Source organism: Kogia breviceps, chromosome 5, assembly GCF_026419965.1.
Source record: "Kogia breviceps isolate mKogBre1 chromosome 5, mKogBre1 haplotype 1, whole genome shotgun sequence".
Taxonomy (NCBI): Eukaryota; Metazoa; Chordata; class Mammalia; order Artiodactyla; family Physeteridae; genus Kogia; species Kogia breviceps.
The window spans coordinates 135552014-135569807 of NC_081314.1; the positions used below are offsets into that span (position 1 = coordinate 135552014).

Genomic DNA, 17794 nt, shown 5'->3' on the forward strand with positions numbered 1-17794 from the left:
GGGCTTACTTGCTAGTAAGTACTGGAATGTGTTAGATGGTTCATTTATAAATCAATTAGAAATTTCATTTGATTTCTTATATGCCTGTAAAGCTGGGAGAACTGGAATTCTCACCAAATCTAACTCACTAAAATCTAAGTTCTTACTGAATATCCCCATTTCAATTTCTCAAATATTTTAGAATGTATTTATGATTAATTTTCCTTCCAGAATTATATAATGTAGTCAATTTAATATACCTTACAATTTGTAACTATTTTATATAATAATATTCAAGTTTCTAACCCACGACAAAACCAAAGGTCACAGTTATTTGTTTGTAGTCTTAAAAATGTATTTTCAGGTTTTATCATATGAAGGTGTTAACAGATGGAGTAAACATAAAAGATGAAATAATTTCTGCCAAACCTAAAGGACACTGGACAATTTTACATTTTAAAATAAAGATTTTTTTAAATGATGAATACAAGATACAGAAATATCCAGCCAGATATTTAGAAGTAGTTTTGAAGACAAAAAGTAAACAAATAATGTTAAAGCCAATATGTGGATGTCATATACCATATTCTTATTTAAACTTACAACATTTTTTTCTACTAGTAAAATTTGAAATAGACGCATTAGGAGAAATAAATAGGAAATAAATGTGCTTCAATATTTTTGGCATGTTTCTTCAATGAATACATTTCCAGTTACTGGTATTCAATTATCCCTAATCCATAGTAGGTTACAGTGAAGTCAAATTTGTAAGCTAAATGTAGGACAAAAGGTCAATAAATAGTATAGATATTGATATAGCAGGTATTGCATTAAATTTCTAGATGTAGTAGGTATTGTGTTCACGCATAATATTAGTAGAAGCCAGGTCCACAGATTGGTTGGAAAGAAAGAGACCGGCAGCTCCTAGAAGAGAGGTAGGTCAGAAGATAAAAGCTGGATCTACAACTTAGGGATGAGAAAGCATTGGGGCCACAACCCGCTGATCGGAAACCACTGGATCCAAAGCCCAGAGATGGGAAGCCACAATCAAAAGATTGAAAGTTACTTGGAACCAAAGTCCAGAGGCCCAGAGACACAGAGTAAGTCGTCTGGCAGGGAATGAAGAACATGGAGGTCCTTCAGTGGTAGCAGGACATCTGGCAGGGACCGGACACCGCATGGAATGTCTGGCTCCTGATGGAATCACAGCAAGTCTCCTGACAGCCAGTGTAGAGAGAGGAGCCCAGACGGCAGGAGCTGGGAGAGCAGAGGTCAGTGCTGTAGACCAGGTCGCTGGGGTAGGAAGAGTCACAGGAGGAGCCTGAGTAGCGCAGGTGGTCCCCAAGGGAGCGGGAGGAGAAGTTTCCATAGGAGCGGTAGTAGGACATGTTGACAGGACATGTAACTTACAATGGGAATACTCTAAGTTTGAATGTCACTTTTTCGACAGGGGCATTTATATAACCTTATCATTGACTGTGTCATCCACATGGTTTATAAAAACAAGTCACCTTCGTCTTTTTAATTGAATTGGAAAGATCAGCATAGTTATACATATGTAGTATTTGTGGTTTTACAACTGGAAAGTGCAGTCATGTTTGTGCCTTGGAATTCAGGTAATAGTACTGAATTTTCAAAGCTCTTAGTCATCCTTCTCTACCAAAGGTCACTGAGCAGATCACTCAGAAAACTTTAGATGTAGTGTCTGGGCTGAGGGAAGCTGGCTTAATTAAAAATAACTGATACCCCTTTCAAAGTCTGTCTCAAAATCGTTGCCATCTGGATAGCAAAGTTGCTGACTGATCTACTCAAAGTCATTTTTTTAGAAACAAAAACATACATTGATTGTTACCAGGAAGTGAAAAGTTTACCTAATGGACAAGTGCCATCAGAGAGCAGCAATGGTAACATGCAGATCCAAATGAGAATTTTTTTTTAATTGGATCTCGATTTTAATGGCTTTAGTGAAATATTAACTGAGAGATTCCCTTATTTCTGATGTCCCTGCTTAAAATTGTATGCAAACTAATGAATCAGTCTTAGTTTTACTGTCTTCTGTGTGTGTCTTTACTGTAGAATGAGTTAAATAGTAAATATAAATGTCTTTATATTATTTTGGAATGTTAGAGGTTATTTATCTAAGATGCTGGAAAAAAAAAACCATTAAAAATGTGGCAAAAATGCCTAGTATTTCTCTCTCTAATCAGAAGTGATATTTACCACTGAAAGGATTCCCCAGAATCTGAAAAATACCCCTGTTCTATAGAAAGTTTATAAGGTAATTGCCTTGAACTTCTGGAGCAAACGAGTCATCTTAAGGAGATTCTTCCTTTGCCTCAGAAAGTGGCATATATCACTTTGACTTAAATTGTTTTCAGGTGTTTCTGACAAGTATTATAAAATTTCTAAAATAATGGTCATTTTTTTTTGTTTTTGTTGTTCTATGACTCGTATTCCACCTCTGTGTAGCAGGCTAATGAAGATTGACAACCTTGAAGAAGAGGAGAGATCAAGAAGGTCTATCTTTCTGTGGCTTCTATGCTGTTTGATTTCTTCATTTCATAGAAAAACATTTCCCTTCTACTTTTGAACAAAAGTGCTTGGGTGCACAAACCTCCATTTTGTTGGGAAAAGGATGTTCAAAATTACATAATATCTGATCTCAGAATATTCTTCCACAGAAATAGCTTATATAAGAGTGGATGACATTGAAGCAAGCAAATTCAATTTAGCTGAGTTAAATATTTATATGGATGTTTTGATGTTCAATAATTTATTAACAAATAAAACAGGAAGCTTTGGAATCTACTAGAATGTTTTTTTCTATTCACAATTAAGAAGCCTAATAATAGAGATTTTTTTTGAGAATTAAATTTATTGATGAGTTCTTCCAAGAAGCAAGTCAACTTCAGAACAAAACTTTCTTGACTTAAGTATTTTTATAATGTAATCTTCAAAGCACTCCTGCAAATACTGAACCCTTATTTTTAAATCAAAAACTCATGTACACAAGAGCAGCTTGGGTACCTGTGCTATAAGAAAACTAGAATGTAAATGTGTTAAACACGCATTTAATGTTTGTACCAATTGAGGATTGTAAGTGGGTTATTTCTTCTATAAGGTCCACAAGATTTGGGAGACGGAGCAGATACTGAGGGTTTCTTTTACTCACTTTGGTTGCTAAACTTTGAACTAAATAAATGTCCCCTCCAGACTACAAAGTAATTTTTAGAGCCTTAAACACAACAAAATTCTCACTGTGTTACCCATTCAATACAATATCTTTAAGGATAGGATGAATAAAATACCAATCTTATAGGTACAATTATAGTACAATAACATTTTTGCTTCATGAACAAGTACTTTGAAAAACTAATGCAATTCTTTCATTTAAAAGTCCACATTCATAAAAAAAAGGTCTTTGAAGGTTAATGCATTTCATTTTGACTAGAACCTAATTAAGCGTTCTTATTAAACTGGGCACATGCTATTACACCCATTGCTAGAGTACAGTATATAACTGTCCAATATAGAATGTAACATTCACACTCACAAACTTCCCTCTGCAACTCAGTTGAACTTAAAACTCCTGACAACATGTCTTTCAACTGCAGTTCTGGAAACTTCTCCTCCCTCTCTCTCGGAGGTTGCCTGGGGTACCCAGTTTCCACCTATGATTCTTTCTACCCCAGCAATATAATCTACCCCCACCCCAGCACTTTCCAGTTGGGCTCCTCTCTCCATGGTGGTTGTCAGGAGACCTTCTTTAAGCCCATCAGCTTCCAGACACCCTGGGCTGTGACCAGATCCTACCAGACATCCTACTTCCATCCCAAAAATACCATCTTCCATAGTTCCTGCCAAACAAATTACACTGGATCTCTAGGTTTTGGAAATACTGGCCTTGGATCTTTTGGTTATGGAAATACTGGCTTCCAGTCTCTGGGGTGTGGATTCAGCTTCTGCTGCCCAACTTAATTTTCTTCCAGGAATTGTCAGTCATCTTGTTACCAACCAGCCTTTAGCTCTCGTTTTTTTGGATAAATTTACTGAATGTCTCCCGTTACCTCATGTTTATATCTGCACTTTATGAAACGAAGTAACAAAGTAACCTTGGCCTGTAACCTTTTCTAAATCAGACATATGAGCTACATCTTGAATTTTCATTCCTATGCCAATGCTCTGAATCATTTCTGTTACTATCTTAATAAGATCCTTATTTTCCTCCTAAGAGTCTTTCACTTAAGTGTATTTCAAATAGACATGGCATTTAAAATAAACTTATTTCTCTAGCATGAATTATGGCATTCCATTTTTTTATCCATATGGTACATTTAGTGAATGCATCCAGTAACTTCAACTGTCTTCATTAGCTAAACATCTTGTCGTTTTCTTTGTTTCATAAGTTTCATTAATATTTTGCTGGGTAGAAAAGAGGAAGTTCAGAGAATCTAAATATATGGCATATCTTATGTCTTAACAGATTTATATCCCTCAGTGGGTGCATTTGTTCATCTAATTGCTTTAGAAAATTTTGGTTTTAGGTAGGCATTCGTTGAAAAATATTTATTGTGTTCTGATTCTAGACCAGGCATTTATGCTGAATGAAGACATAAATTCTCTGCCTTCACGGAATTCACACACACACTATTTTAACTCACTGCCATGTAGCAAGTGCAAAATGGTGATAAAAACATGTTTCAAAGGGAACACAAAGAACAGGAACTTCAAAGAAGGGTGAGAATATCACACGAAACCCATTATTGACAATAGTAAGTGTAAATTACCAGTTTGCATAAAAATATAAATTTTGCTGTTCTAATGTGTTAGTTGTGGTCCTTTGAGAAATAGCTGCTCTCTAGGATTTGACATGACAGATATTTATTGGGGAAAATACCTGTCAGTGAAAATGGGGAGGTAGCTGGAGAATTCTGGGAGATCCAGCAGACTACAATGCAGGTCTGAACTCAGGAGGGAAGGAAGGAAGTTTGCATTAGAATAATATTCTTCAGGCAGTTCCAAGAAAGTTTGGGTAAGTCACCCGCAAGTCACAGAGGTGGGCCTACCTGAGTATCCCTGCCAAGCTCAGTCACTGGCCAAGAACAGGGCACAGCATGACCTTGGCATAAGCACAGGGGTAGATTCAGAGACTGGCAGCTGGGACTGTAAGTCAGTTATGCTCCCTGAAGTGGGAGATATGAGAGCTACATTTTTTTTTTAATTTATTTATTTCTGATTGCGTTGGGTCTTTGCTGCTGCCTGCGGGCTTTCTCTAGTTGCAGTGAGCAGGGACTGCTCTTCGTTGTGGTGCACAGGCTTCTCAGTGCAGTGGCTTCTCTTACTGCAGAGCACAGGCTCTAGGTGCACAGGCTTCAGTAGTTGTGGCAGGTGGGCTTCAGTAGTTGTGGTACGTGAGCTCAGTAGTTGTGGTGCATGGGCTTAGTTGCTCCGTGGCATGTGGGATCTTCCTGGACCAGGGCTCGAACCCATGTCCCCCGCATTGGCAGGCAGATTCTTAACCACTGTGCCACCAGGGAAGTCCTGAGAGCTACATTTTCATAGCTTCCATGTTCATGAAATTTATTCTGATTTCAAATAAGCCAAATAATGACAAATAGTAATATAATAACTGAAAACAGACTTTTCCATGAATTAAGTTCAATATACTTTATTTTACTTTCATCAATCAAAAAAATTAATTACTATATTAGACCCTATATAGGATTCACTGAGTGAAAGTCAAACCTTACAACTGAATGTGAAAAACAATTGAGAAGTATTGGATGGCCATCTTTGATTTTAAATGCCAGTGATGTATTAAACAGATTGGACCCAGAAGGGCATAATTAGGAAAGTGTTTCATTTTTCTCATGCTATGGAACTTCACTCTTGACCTGCAGACTCTAATTTCCCTGAATTTCTGAATAATACCTTGTGCAGATCTATGATCACATTAAGATATTAAGAAACATTTTATTCGGTATTAGTAGTTAAGTTTACTCCAGTATAAATTAAAAACCAGTCTTACAGCCATATTAAAGCTCCTCCCTTTTTCCTGGGTTCAAGCCTGTCATGTGATTACGTAGGCCGCCTGTGACTTGGAGGGGCCCAATCATTTTATTTACCTGCTTTGCTCTCCCTTGTTTTCCATTAATATGCTCCTCCTGGCTTCTCCTCTTCAAGCCAAAGAGAAAGGATGGGAGGAAAGGAAATGACAGCTGAGCCCATCTGTCTCAATCTGCTTTAGACCACCTGTGTCAGCATGAGCTAGTTGATTCAGGAAACTTTTCCTTGGAAAAAAATGAGACTAAACCAATAAATCATTTCACTGTATGCTTCAGGAAACCCCTGTAGTATTGAATACAACAGTCTGCAGACCTGAAAAACAGCTCTCTCATTAAGCAACAGTTAACTTATCAAGACACTCGTGTTGGTACCCTCTCTTTGCCAGGCCCATCAATTCTAAACTATCAGCTAATAAATTTGCTCAGTGCCAATCAATTCTGTGCCTTGAAACCATCTGAGCCCAAGATCTCACTTCTAATGTCTGTCTATAGAGATGCAGCTAAACGCCTCCATGAAACGGTGTTCCCTTTTCTGCAGGAAGCTTGAATACACTTCCTTTTGCTTAGTTAACAGATTGTCTGGTGATATTCTGAGACGTTCAAAGGGGACATCAAAAGTCTTTCCACTTAGCCAGTGCTAAGTGTCCCCTATGGTTCTGTCTTTGCTGTTGAATACCCTCACTTATCACTCATGTCTGAATACTAGCTCTTTTCTGGTATGTTTTCCAGAAACCACCGTCTTACCACCCACCCCACTCCCTGGGACCCTCTGCACTGAACCGTCACCCTGACAGCACACACTTCCATAACTTCTCCTCGCCCTCAGTTCCTGCTCACCACCAGCGCTGCACGCACCCATCTTTCCTCTGCAAGGATCCATTTGCTGTGGCACCAACCCTCTTAGCCTAAAGGAAACACACACACTCTTGCTACACTACTCATGAAAGCAGTCTGGCAGCATGCTTCTGATATGCAGAATGTCTTCTTCTCTGAAGGTCTTAATTGGTTGAATGAGCCTGCCCGTATTAGTGAGAGCAATCTCCTGAAAGTCAACGGATTATAAATGACAAACTCATCTGCAAAATGCCTTTACAACGAGAACAAGACTAGTATTTGACCAAACAACGGGGCACCATAGCCTAGCCAAACTGACACATAAAATTAACCTTCAGAGTCTCCGTTTTCAAGAAAATCTGGGCTCACAGTTTCTGTTTCATCAAAAAATATAGTTTAAATTACTGCACGAGACTGAAGGCGAGAGTAAATTAAATTTTTACTTAGAAGCAATCTTCCTCTCAGTTTATAAAATTATTTTCATACTTTTTAATAATCACTTTCTCAGATTCTTATGTCTCATTTGTAAGAGAGATTTCTAGCACAATTTCATGATCACTCACTAGAATAAGTAAGCCTCAATAAAATGTCTATATTTGTTCACAAAAATAATTTCTTTTCTGCTAATGAGCCCTCTGGCCTCTTAATGTGGTTCTGCTAAGAACACAGCTCTCACCCAGCTGTGCACAAGAGACTTATTAGGGCAGAGGGCAGTGTTCAGAGAATTTATTTCCAAGATCATTTTTAATCTGTTTGCTCAACTTATGCTATTTCTGTCATCATATTTCTCATATTTGCTTCTTTCACGCCCCCATTTTTTGTCATGCTCTTCTTTTATCATTTTCTACTTTTCTGCTTTGTTTCCTGCACTTTATACATGTATTCATTCTCTTCACAGTTTCCATAACTTTTGGCACTATCAACATTTAGGATGGATACTATTTTGTTAGGATAGGGCTGTTTTGTGCACTGTGTGTTGTTTAATAGCATCCCTGGTCTCTTCCCACTACCATCCCCTCTTCACCCCGGTTGTGACAAACAAGTATGTCTTCAGATATTATCAAATGTCACCTGGAAGTGAAATTATCCCTTGTTTAGAACCACTAATTTAGATGTGTATTCTGAGAATGAGCTGTTTGGGATAGTTCTTCACTGCGAACACTGGACCTATCCCACCTTTGGGATAGGGCTAGAACAGTAAAATTGTAATAGTACTTTATTCCATGGATTAATGAAGTGTTATGAATGATGACTACCCAATAAATATATTTATACTTCATAAATCTAAAATAATGTCAAATACTTACTTGGCAAATATTATTCCACTATTGCACATAAATATAGTAGTTGTGATTATGTTTACAACTATCACAATTATAATGATCTGTTCAAATGCAATTAGAGAAAAGAAAATGGTATGTTTGTGACAAGCTTCTCAGCTCTAGAATGTCTGTCTGTTGGGATCACATCTATTCTGATCATCCTAGACCAAAAAGTAATAGTAAGACTTAGTTATCTTCTCACTCTGTTTCAAATAGTCAAGACCAATCTAGGCCAATTGCTGGTTTATAGACTCTGCTGCAATATCTCTTGGACATTCTGAGAGCTTTCTTCAATTTGTCTGACTCATTCTGTGTACTCCACAGAAAAGACTTCAACTCTTTTAGTACCTTCCAACAGTGATGAAGTTGATCATAAACTACATTTCTTCAATTTGAGGTTTTGAAGCTGACATCACAGGTTTTAGTCTCTAAGTATCTCAACATCTCAATTCAATTCATCATATGGGTACTTTACTATGAACTTCTTCAGTTGTTATCTACCAAATATTTCATGCTAAATATTTCATCTACTCAAAGAGATTCATATTTCAAACACAAGAAAACAAGTTTATTTAAACAAACATTTATTTGTTCCTGCTGTATGACAGGGTTTATGCTAGGCCCTGGAGAATACAAGTTTAAGTAATAATGTAATGAAACTGACACACAGCTATGAACAATACTGTAAACTAACTATAATTTTAGTTAGACTGACATAATCTCACAAGACAAGACAAGAAGATTGGAAGACATTTCCCAGAAAAAGTAAAGTTCAAGGTAGGACTTAGAAGATAATACATTTGAAAAGGCAGATTAAAGTCACAGGAACTAGAACAAGTGAAATAGGCAAAGAGTATGTATGAGGATACTCCCTTGCCTTTGTGTGTGGAAAAGAAGCTTGAGCTTGAACTAGAAAGGTTATTTGGCCATGGGTATCATAGTTACAAATGTAGATTATATTATATAAGAAACTGGAGATCAAAAGAAATTTCTGAGTAATAATTTTAGAATTTCATTCTGTCACCTCAATTTAATGTGCATTTGGGGGGGCAGATTTTTAAATGAGAACATTCATTTGATCGTTTTAGTCAATATTATTTTTGCAATATACTTGCAATTCACTTTTTTTTTCATGTTTTATCATTTGGAATCATTCTGACCAGAAAGGTATTAGAAATATTTTGTAGTTAAGGGGTTATATCCTTTTTATCCAACTCTTGCCAAGTTGCCTGAAAGGAAGCCACAAGACAAGAACTGTATCTTCTTTATAATTTGTTACTTTCAGAGTATCATTTAATAAAGTGCTAACAATTGAGTCACTCTTCTTTTAAGGGAGCACAGCACCTTAGTTATAAATTATTTATTAAATGTAGAAAACTACCTTGATATCTTCTGTCCCTCAGAAGTTGTCTTGATCGACAAAAATCTCTGTTATTTCCTGGTGTTTCTGACATGTATCTTATGTTGCAGTCAGGTCATTCTTCCTGATGAACAGGAGAAAATTTTGGAGACAGAGCAATCCTCTCAAAGGAACTGAATGTTCCATCTCAGAAGCAGCACATATTTCTTATTAATGACAATTTCAAGCATACTTGTGTATAAGGACATTTTGAATGATGTCGCTCCATTAATACCAAATTATATTGTTAGGCTTTTATTGCTGGCTGAACAAAAGATCACAGCATTAAAAAAGTTTCATTGTAGACAAAAATAAAAATTATTTATCACAATTACAATCATTAATTCATCCACTTTTATGTTACTTTTAAAAGCAGTAGTCTAAATTTTGAGAGCTTTCATTTTTAATAATACATGTTATAACAATATACTCTTATAATCCATAAAACAAGACAAAGAGTTGGGTTGGGTATTAGTTCAGTTTTTTGTTTGTTTGTCTGTTTGTTTTTGTTTTTGTTTTTAAATAATGTACAGAGAAGTCAATTTGTCCAAGATCATACAGCTAGTTAGTGATGTATTACAAACTCAGTTTTACTTTTAAAATTTTATCTTTTTAACATATCATCCAATGCAAGGAGTAATAATTAATTAATTAATTTTAAAAGAACACATCCTGATGATGGTGAACCATCACAGTCTTTTAGGTAATAAAGTATTTTTTTTTCCTTATTAATATTTTCTAAGCTTTTGACATCAAGGAAATATTGAGCATTACTTTTTCAAAGACCTTGAAAAATGTAGCATTTTGTTATTAAGAATCTATGCCTTTGGGCTTCCCTGGTGGCGCAGTGGTTGAGAATCCGCCTGCCGATGCAGGAGACACGGGTTCGTGCCCTGGTCCGGGAAGATCCCACGTGCCGCGGAGCAACTAAGCCCGTGAGCCATGGCCGCTGGGCCTGCGCGTCCGGAGCCTGTGCTCCGCAATGGGAGAGGCCACAACAGTGAGAGGCCCGCATACCGCAAAAAAAAAAAAAAAAAAAAAAAAGAATCTATGCCTTTAACAAATTTCATTTCTTCAAATTCATTTTGTAAAGCCCAGTAAAAGCTAAAATGAATGCTGAAAAACACTCTGAATAATTATAGCCATATGCATGATGAGTAACTAAGAATATTTTTTGAGCAAGTGAAGTACAAATTGAGAAATGATGACATGAAAGAAATAGTGTGGAGAATTGGACAAAATTGCCTGCAATTGAAGAGAGGCTCTATTTTACTTAGATTGTGACACCTCTATGCAAAGACAAGCGTGTTCATGCAGAAGACCCAAGCACAGAGCAGGCTTTCTTACATATGACACAATGTAGTCTCATTAAACCCATGTGGCTACCACGTTCTCATAACAACTAAATTAGAGATTTCCAACTATTATGAGATCGACTTAAGAAATCAGATTTCACATAATTATAGAAGGAACACAAAAAGTACCAACAAGAAAAGTAAAATTATGAAACATTTTAATTTGCTCTTTTGTATGTCATGCACAGAATAATTTTTGCTGCCTATTGAAACAGAGGAATGCAAGTCTGTAATGATAAATTCTAAACTGCTTAAGTTCATAATACCAGGCTCCTGTGAAGCAGTGGTCAAGTGAATGCAAATTCATTCTAGCCCCTTAAAAATTATGAAATAGGCCAATTTTGTACAAATTCTATTATGAGGAATTAGGATTTATTTAGTTTGTTGATTCTTCACCTCAATCCCAAAAGATGCCTTATATTTCAATGAGTACACATAACTAATCATTATTTGTCTATAGTTCTTATTCTGTTGCATATACAACCATTTAATATTTATACATAAAATGAGCTCTATTAAGAATAAAAGTGTTTTCCTTTTTAAAAAGTGTTTTCTGAAACTAATAACACTAAGTAATATATATAGAGAGAGGCTATTTTTATTGAGAAACTGACATCCTGAATATCCTCTGAGCTCAGTTATGGTAGAAGTATGACCCGTCTCTCAGTTTCCACCTCTTCTCGAGAAATCTACTTAATTTTTTTTTTTCCTTTTAAACTTAGTTATCAGGGGTGATTTTTTCCTGACATACAAACTGGTGACTCTTGGTGACTTACCTCCTAACCTCAATTTCTTCATTTTTATATTTGAGTAAAATTTTGTATTTGGCAGGTTTAGACTAGGAATTAAAGGAGACATTATATAAAAAACACTTGTTATCTAATGGAAGGTAGCCACAAATGTTAGGTCCTTCCCGTATTATTTTTACTAGTTTTAATTTATATGTCCTAAAGCATGGAGATTTCTTCAGTGGATACTTAACTCTGAATGTCAACAGTGTAGCAGTCACTGTTCTGGCCTTGGGTTTACAAAATGAAGAGACATAGTTCTTACCCTCAAACAACTTACATGGCAATTAGAAAAACTGTAGCAGAAAGAAAGAAAATCCCCATGTGTATTTAAGTGCATTAGAAACAATAGACTCCATCTAGAACAAGAAGAAAATTGTTTTCAAATGCTGGAAGAGTAAAATGGACACTCTGCATAGGAATTTTACTATTTCTCTTTCTATGTATGAGTCTTTAAAACTGTATCCAGAACAGTATCCAGAACTGTATCTGCTCTTCTACTAGCAGATTTTCCACACCATTCCTGACACAGTGGCCTTCACTATGCAGGCAGGGCAATGGGAGACAGGGAAAGTTCTTGTAATATCAGAGCCTTTCAAATATGTGTGACGCTGACCGATACTGAGAAACACATTTTACTTCAGAACCTATTTCTCCTACTTTCTTTCTCTCTCTCTCTCTCTGTATGTGTCTCTGTGTATGTGTGTGTGTGGCTCTTACTCTCTCTTAAAAACCAAACTTTCAGAAAAAAATGTGTGAGATAACTCTGAAAAATTTTTCCCATCCCATCCCATCCCATCCTATTCTGTTCTATTATTCCTCACTAGAAGTACTGGTCACCATCAAGAAATAGATTTTGTGACCCATTAATGATACAAAACTCACATATAGAAACTTTTGCTAAGGATATTACCCACATGGGAGTTACTGAACCAGCTAATGCCATGTCTTTCTACTTAACCTTTTCTCAAACATTTTCCATTATTTTATATAACATCCCACTATCTCTCTCCCAGTAAGTGGAACAAAATTCCTATTAAACAATGGTTCTACCACGGGTCACTAGATGGTCATAGAAGGAATCTTAGATTTCTGGACATGTTTTTTCAGATGAAATTACAAAACCTTAGATGGAAAGATAATTTAGGACAAAATCAGAGTTGCTATTCTAAAAGGAATAAATAACAATTAGGAAAGTATATTGATGCAAATTTAAATCAATTAAAAAATAACTCATATATATCTCTGCTTATATTTGTAATCAAAACATTAATCAAGTACCTATTCAAGTTTGAATTATTTCAAGTAAAACTCTTAACAAAGTTTAATGTTCCTTAATTTTCATATCATGTTTTACAGTTTATATGGTACTTTAATACACATACATTACATTGTGAACACCATCTACTGTACTGTAGAAGATACAGGTATTTACTACTTTCTCAAAGATATTGCATTACAATGTCCTCATAATGGAGAATTTGCAGATTGCTAATATTCAAAACCAGAAGAATCCCAACAAAAGGGCCAACACATTGATTGGTAATTCCCACACATTCAACCATAGGTCCTGGACGCTCGTGTATCAATTGCAAGGTGACCAGTTTCTCCACCTGGTGAGATATCACAAGGGATCATAACTTAAAGATGGAAACCCAGGGGATTCTCTGCTCAGATGGTAAAATCCATTTCTGTAATCCCACTCTCTGGTATAAATTCTTTGTCAAGAATGAGACAGGGAGAAAGTTTTGGCTGGATACACAGGGGCTGAGCACAGACAGTGAATGGCATTGCAGAAAGAATCATGGTAGCCTTCGTGGATTTGGGAGCCATCTTGAAAAGCTTGAAGAAAGAATAAAGTAGCTTGGATAGGAAGAATGAAGGAGAGAAGCTAAAGGGAACCCTAAGGACCTGACTGAAGTTTCCAGAATGTCAGCTGATAATGGTTCTGATGCATTCATTTTTAGGGAGTGGTCTGAGAAAGTATTTCACCCAGTATTCTAACCTTTGTGCCTTACTAATGGATGCGATGTCCAACCAGGATATTTGGATGAATCTATCACCTTAATGAAACTGCAGGCAGAAATGTCACGAGCATTAATATTTAGTTGAATTTCCTAGGATCTGGTGGTGAGGGAGACTTACTTTATGTTATAAATCTAATAAAATACTTCACTTTCAGAAACGTTTTATCTTTTTAAAGTAATTATTTCACATAATTTTAGCCGTTAATTCTCAAAACACTGAATTAGAGTATGTGCCATGACTAAGCATCTAGGGCAACCTGAGATAACTGGATGCCTAAAAAGTAGGCCTTTAAAAATAGTCTGATAATATAGTTTTATCAGATATTTTTCACCTTATAATTTAATCTAATTGCCACCCACCCTTCTGGAAACCTCTTAAGAATATCACATATCTTCAAAGTAACTGAGGGAAACCAAAAGAATTAAAAACTGACACCTCTCACCATTAAGGTACTTAGAATCCAGTTAAGGAAGTAGATATGCAAGTACAACGTTAAAGCAAGTGAGTCAGAAGGGGGTTCTACATCAATCAGTCAATCAGTCAACATCCTTTGACCCATTATGTGTCAGACATGCTGGGTATAGAGTGTTGAACAAGATATAGAATATTCCTGACTTCGGAGAGCTTACATTCCACTGACATTACCAGATCTAGTCACTAGAACAATAATAATTCAAGGAGCTCATGCCAATAATGAGTTTACAATCTAGACTGACTCAAAACAATCACAATACAACCCATCAACTTGTAACAAATAAAAAGTGTAACGTTAAATACACATATTATGAGAACAGAGAAAAAATGAACAAGTTAGTGAAATCTGATTGCCTGACCCAACCCCTTCCCCTGCCTCCATACTAGTTACATGTCCCATTGCCATTTTTCACCTCCATGACTCTTACCGACATCTACAAACAAACTTTCTTTTTATTTTATTTTTTAATATTTGCTTATTTATTTGGCTGCGCCTGGTCTTAGCTGCGGCACACGGGATCTTCGTTGCTGCGTGCAAGAATCTTTAGTTGCGGCATGTGTGCTCTTAGTTGCGGCATGCACGCGAGATCTAGTTCCGTGACCAGGGATCGAACCTGGACCCCTGCATTGGGAGCACAGAGTCTTAACCACTGGACCACCAGGGAAGTCCCTACAAATAAACTTCATATTTGATGTCTCTTCTTTTTTTTACCTGCTCACTCTTTGTTGGCCACCGCCACTTCCTTTCTGCTGAAATGCTAAGTTAGTGGTCACCAATGCCCTGCTAGTGATCAAACTCAGAACTTTTCTTCTCATTCTTAAACTTACCTGCCCTTCCTAAACTGTGTCATAGGACCATTCTTCTACATTCTCTTGAAATTCTCTCTTCCTTTGAACTTCTCGTGAAACTATTTATTTGATTCTGTGCCATTCAGATCTCTCACCATGCACCTGACCATAAGTTCTCCATTCCCATGTCCTTCTATCCAGTCCTCAAATGTAGGCATCTTGCAAGATGGAGTACCACGCTCTCTCTTTTTATTAAGCTCCATATTCCTTCGCAGGACAATTGCATCTTCTTTCATGTTTTCCACTATCAGTTTTGCAGATAATTTTAAAATTTGCATTCAAAATCTTAACTACTTTCCTAAGAAAAGTCTTGAATGTCAACTAATTCCTAGATATCTCTTATACCTCTCGCCATGTAGTGTTTTTTTTTTAGATCTTTTGATGTGGACTATTTTTTTAAAGTCTTTATTGAATTTGTTACAATATTGCTTCTGTTTTGTTTTGGTTTTTATGGCCCCGAGGCATGTGGGATCTTAGCTCCCCAACCAGTGATGGGACCCGCGCCCCCTGCACTGGAAGGTGAAGTCTTAACCACTGGACCACCAGGGAAGTTCTGTCTTGCCATGTATGTTAACCATCAATATCTCAAATGCAGCTTGTTAAATTTGAACTCGTTGTTATATCTTATTTCTATTAAGATAAACCATTACTTCTGTAACCAAGACTCAAAAATCTTGCTCTTGGTTTGATTTTTATCTTTCTCTTAACCTTCATTCACAACCAATCAGATCAGTCTGTACTTTAAAATGTTCTGAATAGCTACCACTTCTTCTCATTTCTGTCCTACTCTCTTATGTAGGCCTGTGTGACTTCTTGTCAGGCAATACTGCAAGAACTTCCCTGCCTCTGGTTACTTTCCACATAAATCTAGTCTCTGCATTGAATAAAACAGAAGTTAATTAATAAAACAGAAGTTAGTTGATAAAACGGAGTTGTGTTCTTAAATCAGTTCAGATAATATCATTCCTTCCCTTAAAGATGTTCAGTGGTTTGCCAGTGATAATGACAAGAATAAAGATTTATTGAGAACTATTTGTTGGCATATATGATACATATTTTACTTCAGAATTCAACAACTGTGGGCCACATTGGTCCTTCATTCATTGATTCAATCAATCATTCATTCAGCCAGTCATCATTTATTCATTCAATAAGTAGTTATGGAGAATCTCTGTGTGCCAATGATTCTTCCAAGTTTTGTTCAACTGACATATGTTGATGGCCCTAGTATTTTTTTTATTTGAATAGGTTTTCAAATTTTAAAAGGGAGAAATTAAAAGATATCTTGGTACTCGGTTTTTTTTTTTTTTTTTTAAATCTGGTAAGTCTCAGACTGACTCCTACAGGACAATCGATTAAAACTATAGCTATATTTCCTTTTATCCTGGGATATGATCCTCACTTTACGGCAGCTCACCTCTTTCTTTTAAACTGAGAACTAATGTGATTAGAATTTTTTAATGTACTTGCACTGTTTTCTATCATAAAGTAAAATTTAAAAAGCGGTGAAATATTTCTTGAACCCTAGTCTCTATCAAAAGTGAAAAAAATACCGAGAGGTTTCTATGTTTTGTTCTGGTTTTTTGCGGTACGCGGGCCTCTCACTGTTGTGGCCTCGCCCGTTGCGGAGCACAGGATCCGGACGCGCAGGGTCAGCGGCCATGGCTCAGGGGCCCAGCCGCTCCACGGCATGTGGCATCTTCCCGGACCAGGGCACGAACCCGTGACCCCTGCATCGGCAGGCAGACTCTCAACCACTGCGCCACCAGGGAAGCCCCGATATGTTTTTAAAAATATTAAAGCACATGCTTCTTTGTGAAAGATTATTTCTACATACTGAATACACTAACCAAGTGTGTTTGTGAGGAAAAAAAAAAATGGAACCTAAGACACCATTTGAAAAAAGATATACTGAATCCTTATGTGTGGCTCTCTTGTACTCATTTATATAAAGTGCCTGGCTCTCATTGCTGTTTAAATATGACGTCTCATCTTTGCATGAGGTACCTTAATTCTCACAACTCTGTGTGGTTGGTACTAGAAGTCAGGGAAAACAAATAACATGCCCAAGGACACACAGCGTTAATCATTTTTGGAGCCAGGATTCCTAGCTCAGTCTGAATCCAAACTTATCTTTTCAGTACAGTTCTTTCACATAATAATCTATTATTTGGTTCCAACCTACTGTTTCCAGTTTATTTCTTGCCACACTCGGAATTATTCATCAAATTCCTCTTATACTATGCTTTTATATACATTTGCTTTTGTTTTTGACCTTGGTCTGTTTTTTTAATATATTGAAGTGCTCGACTCTTTCTAAGCCTGTTCTTACTTTCACCCTCTCAGAAATGTTCCTCTGTTCTATGATATTGCTACTTATATTATGACAACCATTTTTCTCTTTGTATTGGGACATTTATGTATGTTTGTTTCCTACCATTTGAGTACATACTTCGTTAAAGATCTAATACAGCATCCAACCCAGGTTTCTTTTTTTTATTGTTATATACTAGAAATTTCATTTTTATTTATTTCATTGGACTTAATATAATTAGAGAAGGCTACCTAGACAAACAATGTTTTAAACAATGACCCCCACCCACAATATTGCTCTTCTCTCCAATTTTATGGCCATTAAAAAATATGGAAGTGTATGAAATGGTAATCATTTCATGTGTAATCTGCTACTTCTTTAAGAGAT

The 17794-nt window shown here is 36.4% G+C and overlaps 1 protein-coding gene and 1 pseudogene across 1 annotated transcript; one reads left to right on the top strand and one right to left on the bottom strand.

Moving 5' to 3' along the window:
- Nucleotides 1-851: 851 nt before the first annotated feature.
- Nucleotides 852-1367, bottom strand: LOC131757088 (keratin-associated protein 13-1-like; annotated as a pseudogene).
- A 2209-nt stretch (nt 1368-3576) lies between these two features.
- On the top strand, nt 3577-3957 carry KRTAP15-1 (keratin associated protein 15-1). The gene has a single exon (XM_059064282.1). The coding sequence runs from the start codon at nt 3577-3579 to the stop codon at nt 3955-3957; it is 381 nt and encodes a 126-aa protein (XP_058920265.1).
- The last annotated feature ends 13837 nt before the right edge of the window (nt 3958-17794 follow it).

What these genes read in the sequence shown, in the direction of transcription:
- KRTAP15-1 (XM_059064282.1), top strand. Translation starts at nt 3,577, where the DNA reads ATGTCTTTCAACTGCAGTTCTGGAAACTTCTCCTCCCTCTCTCTCGGA.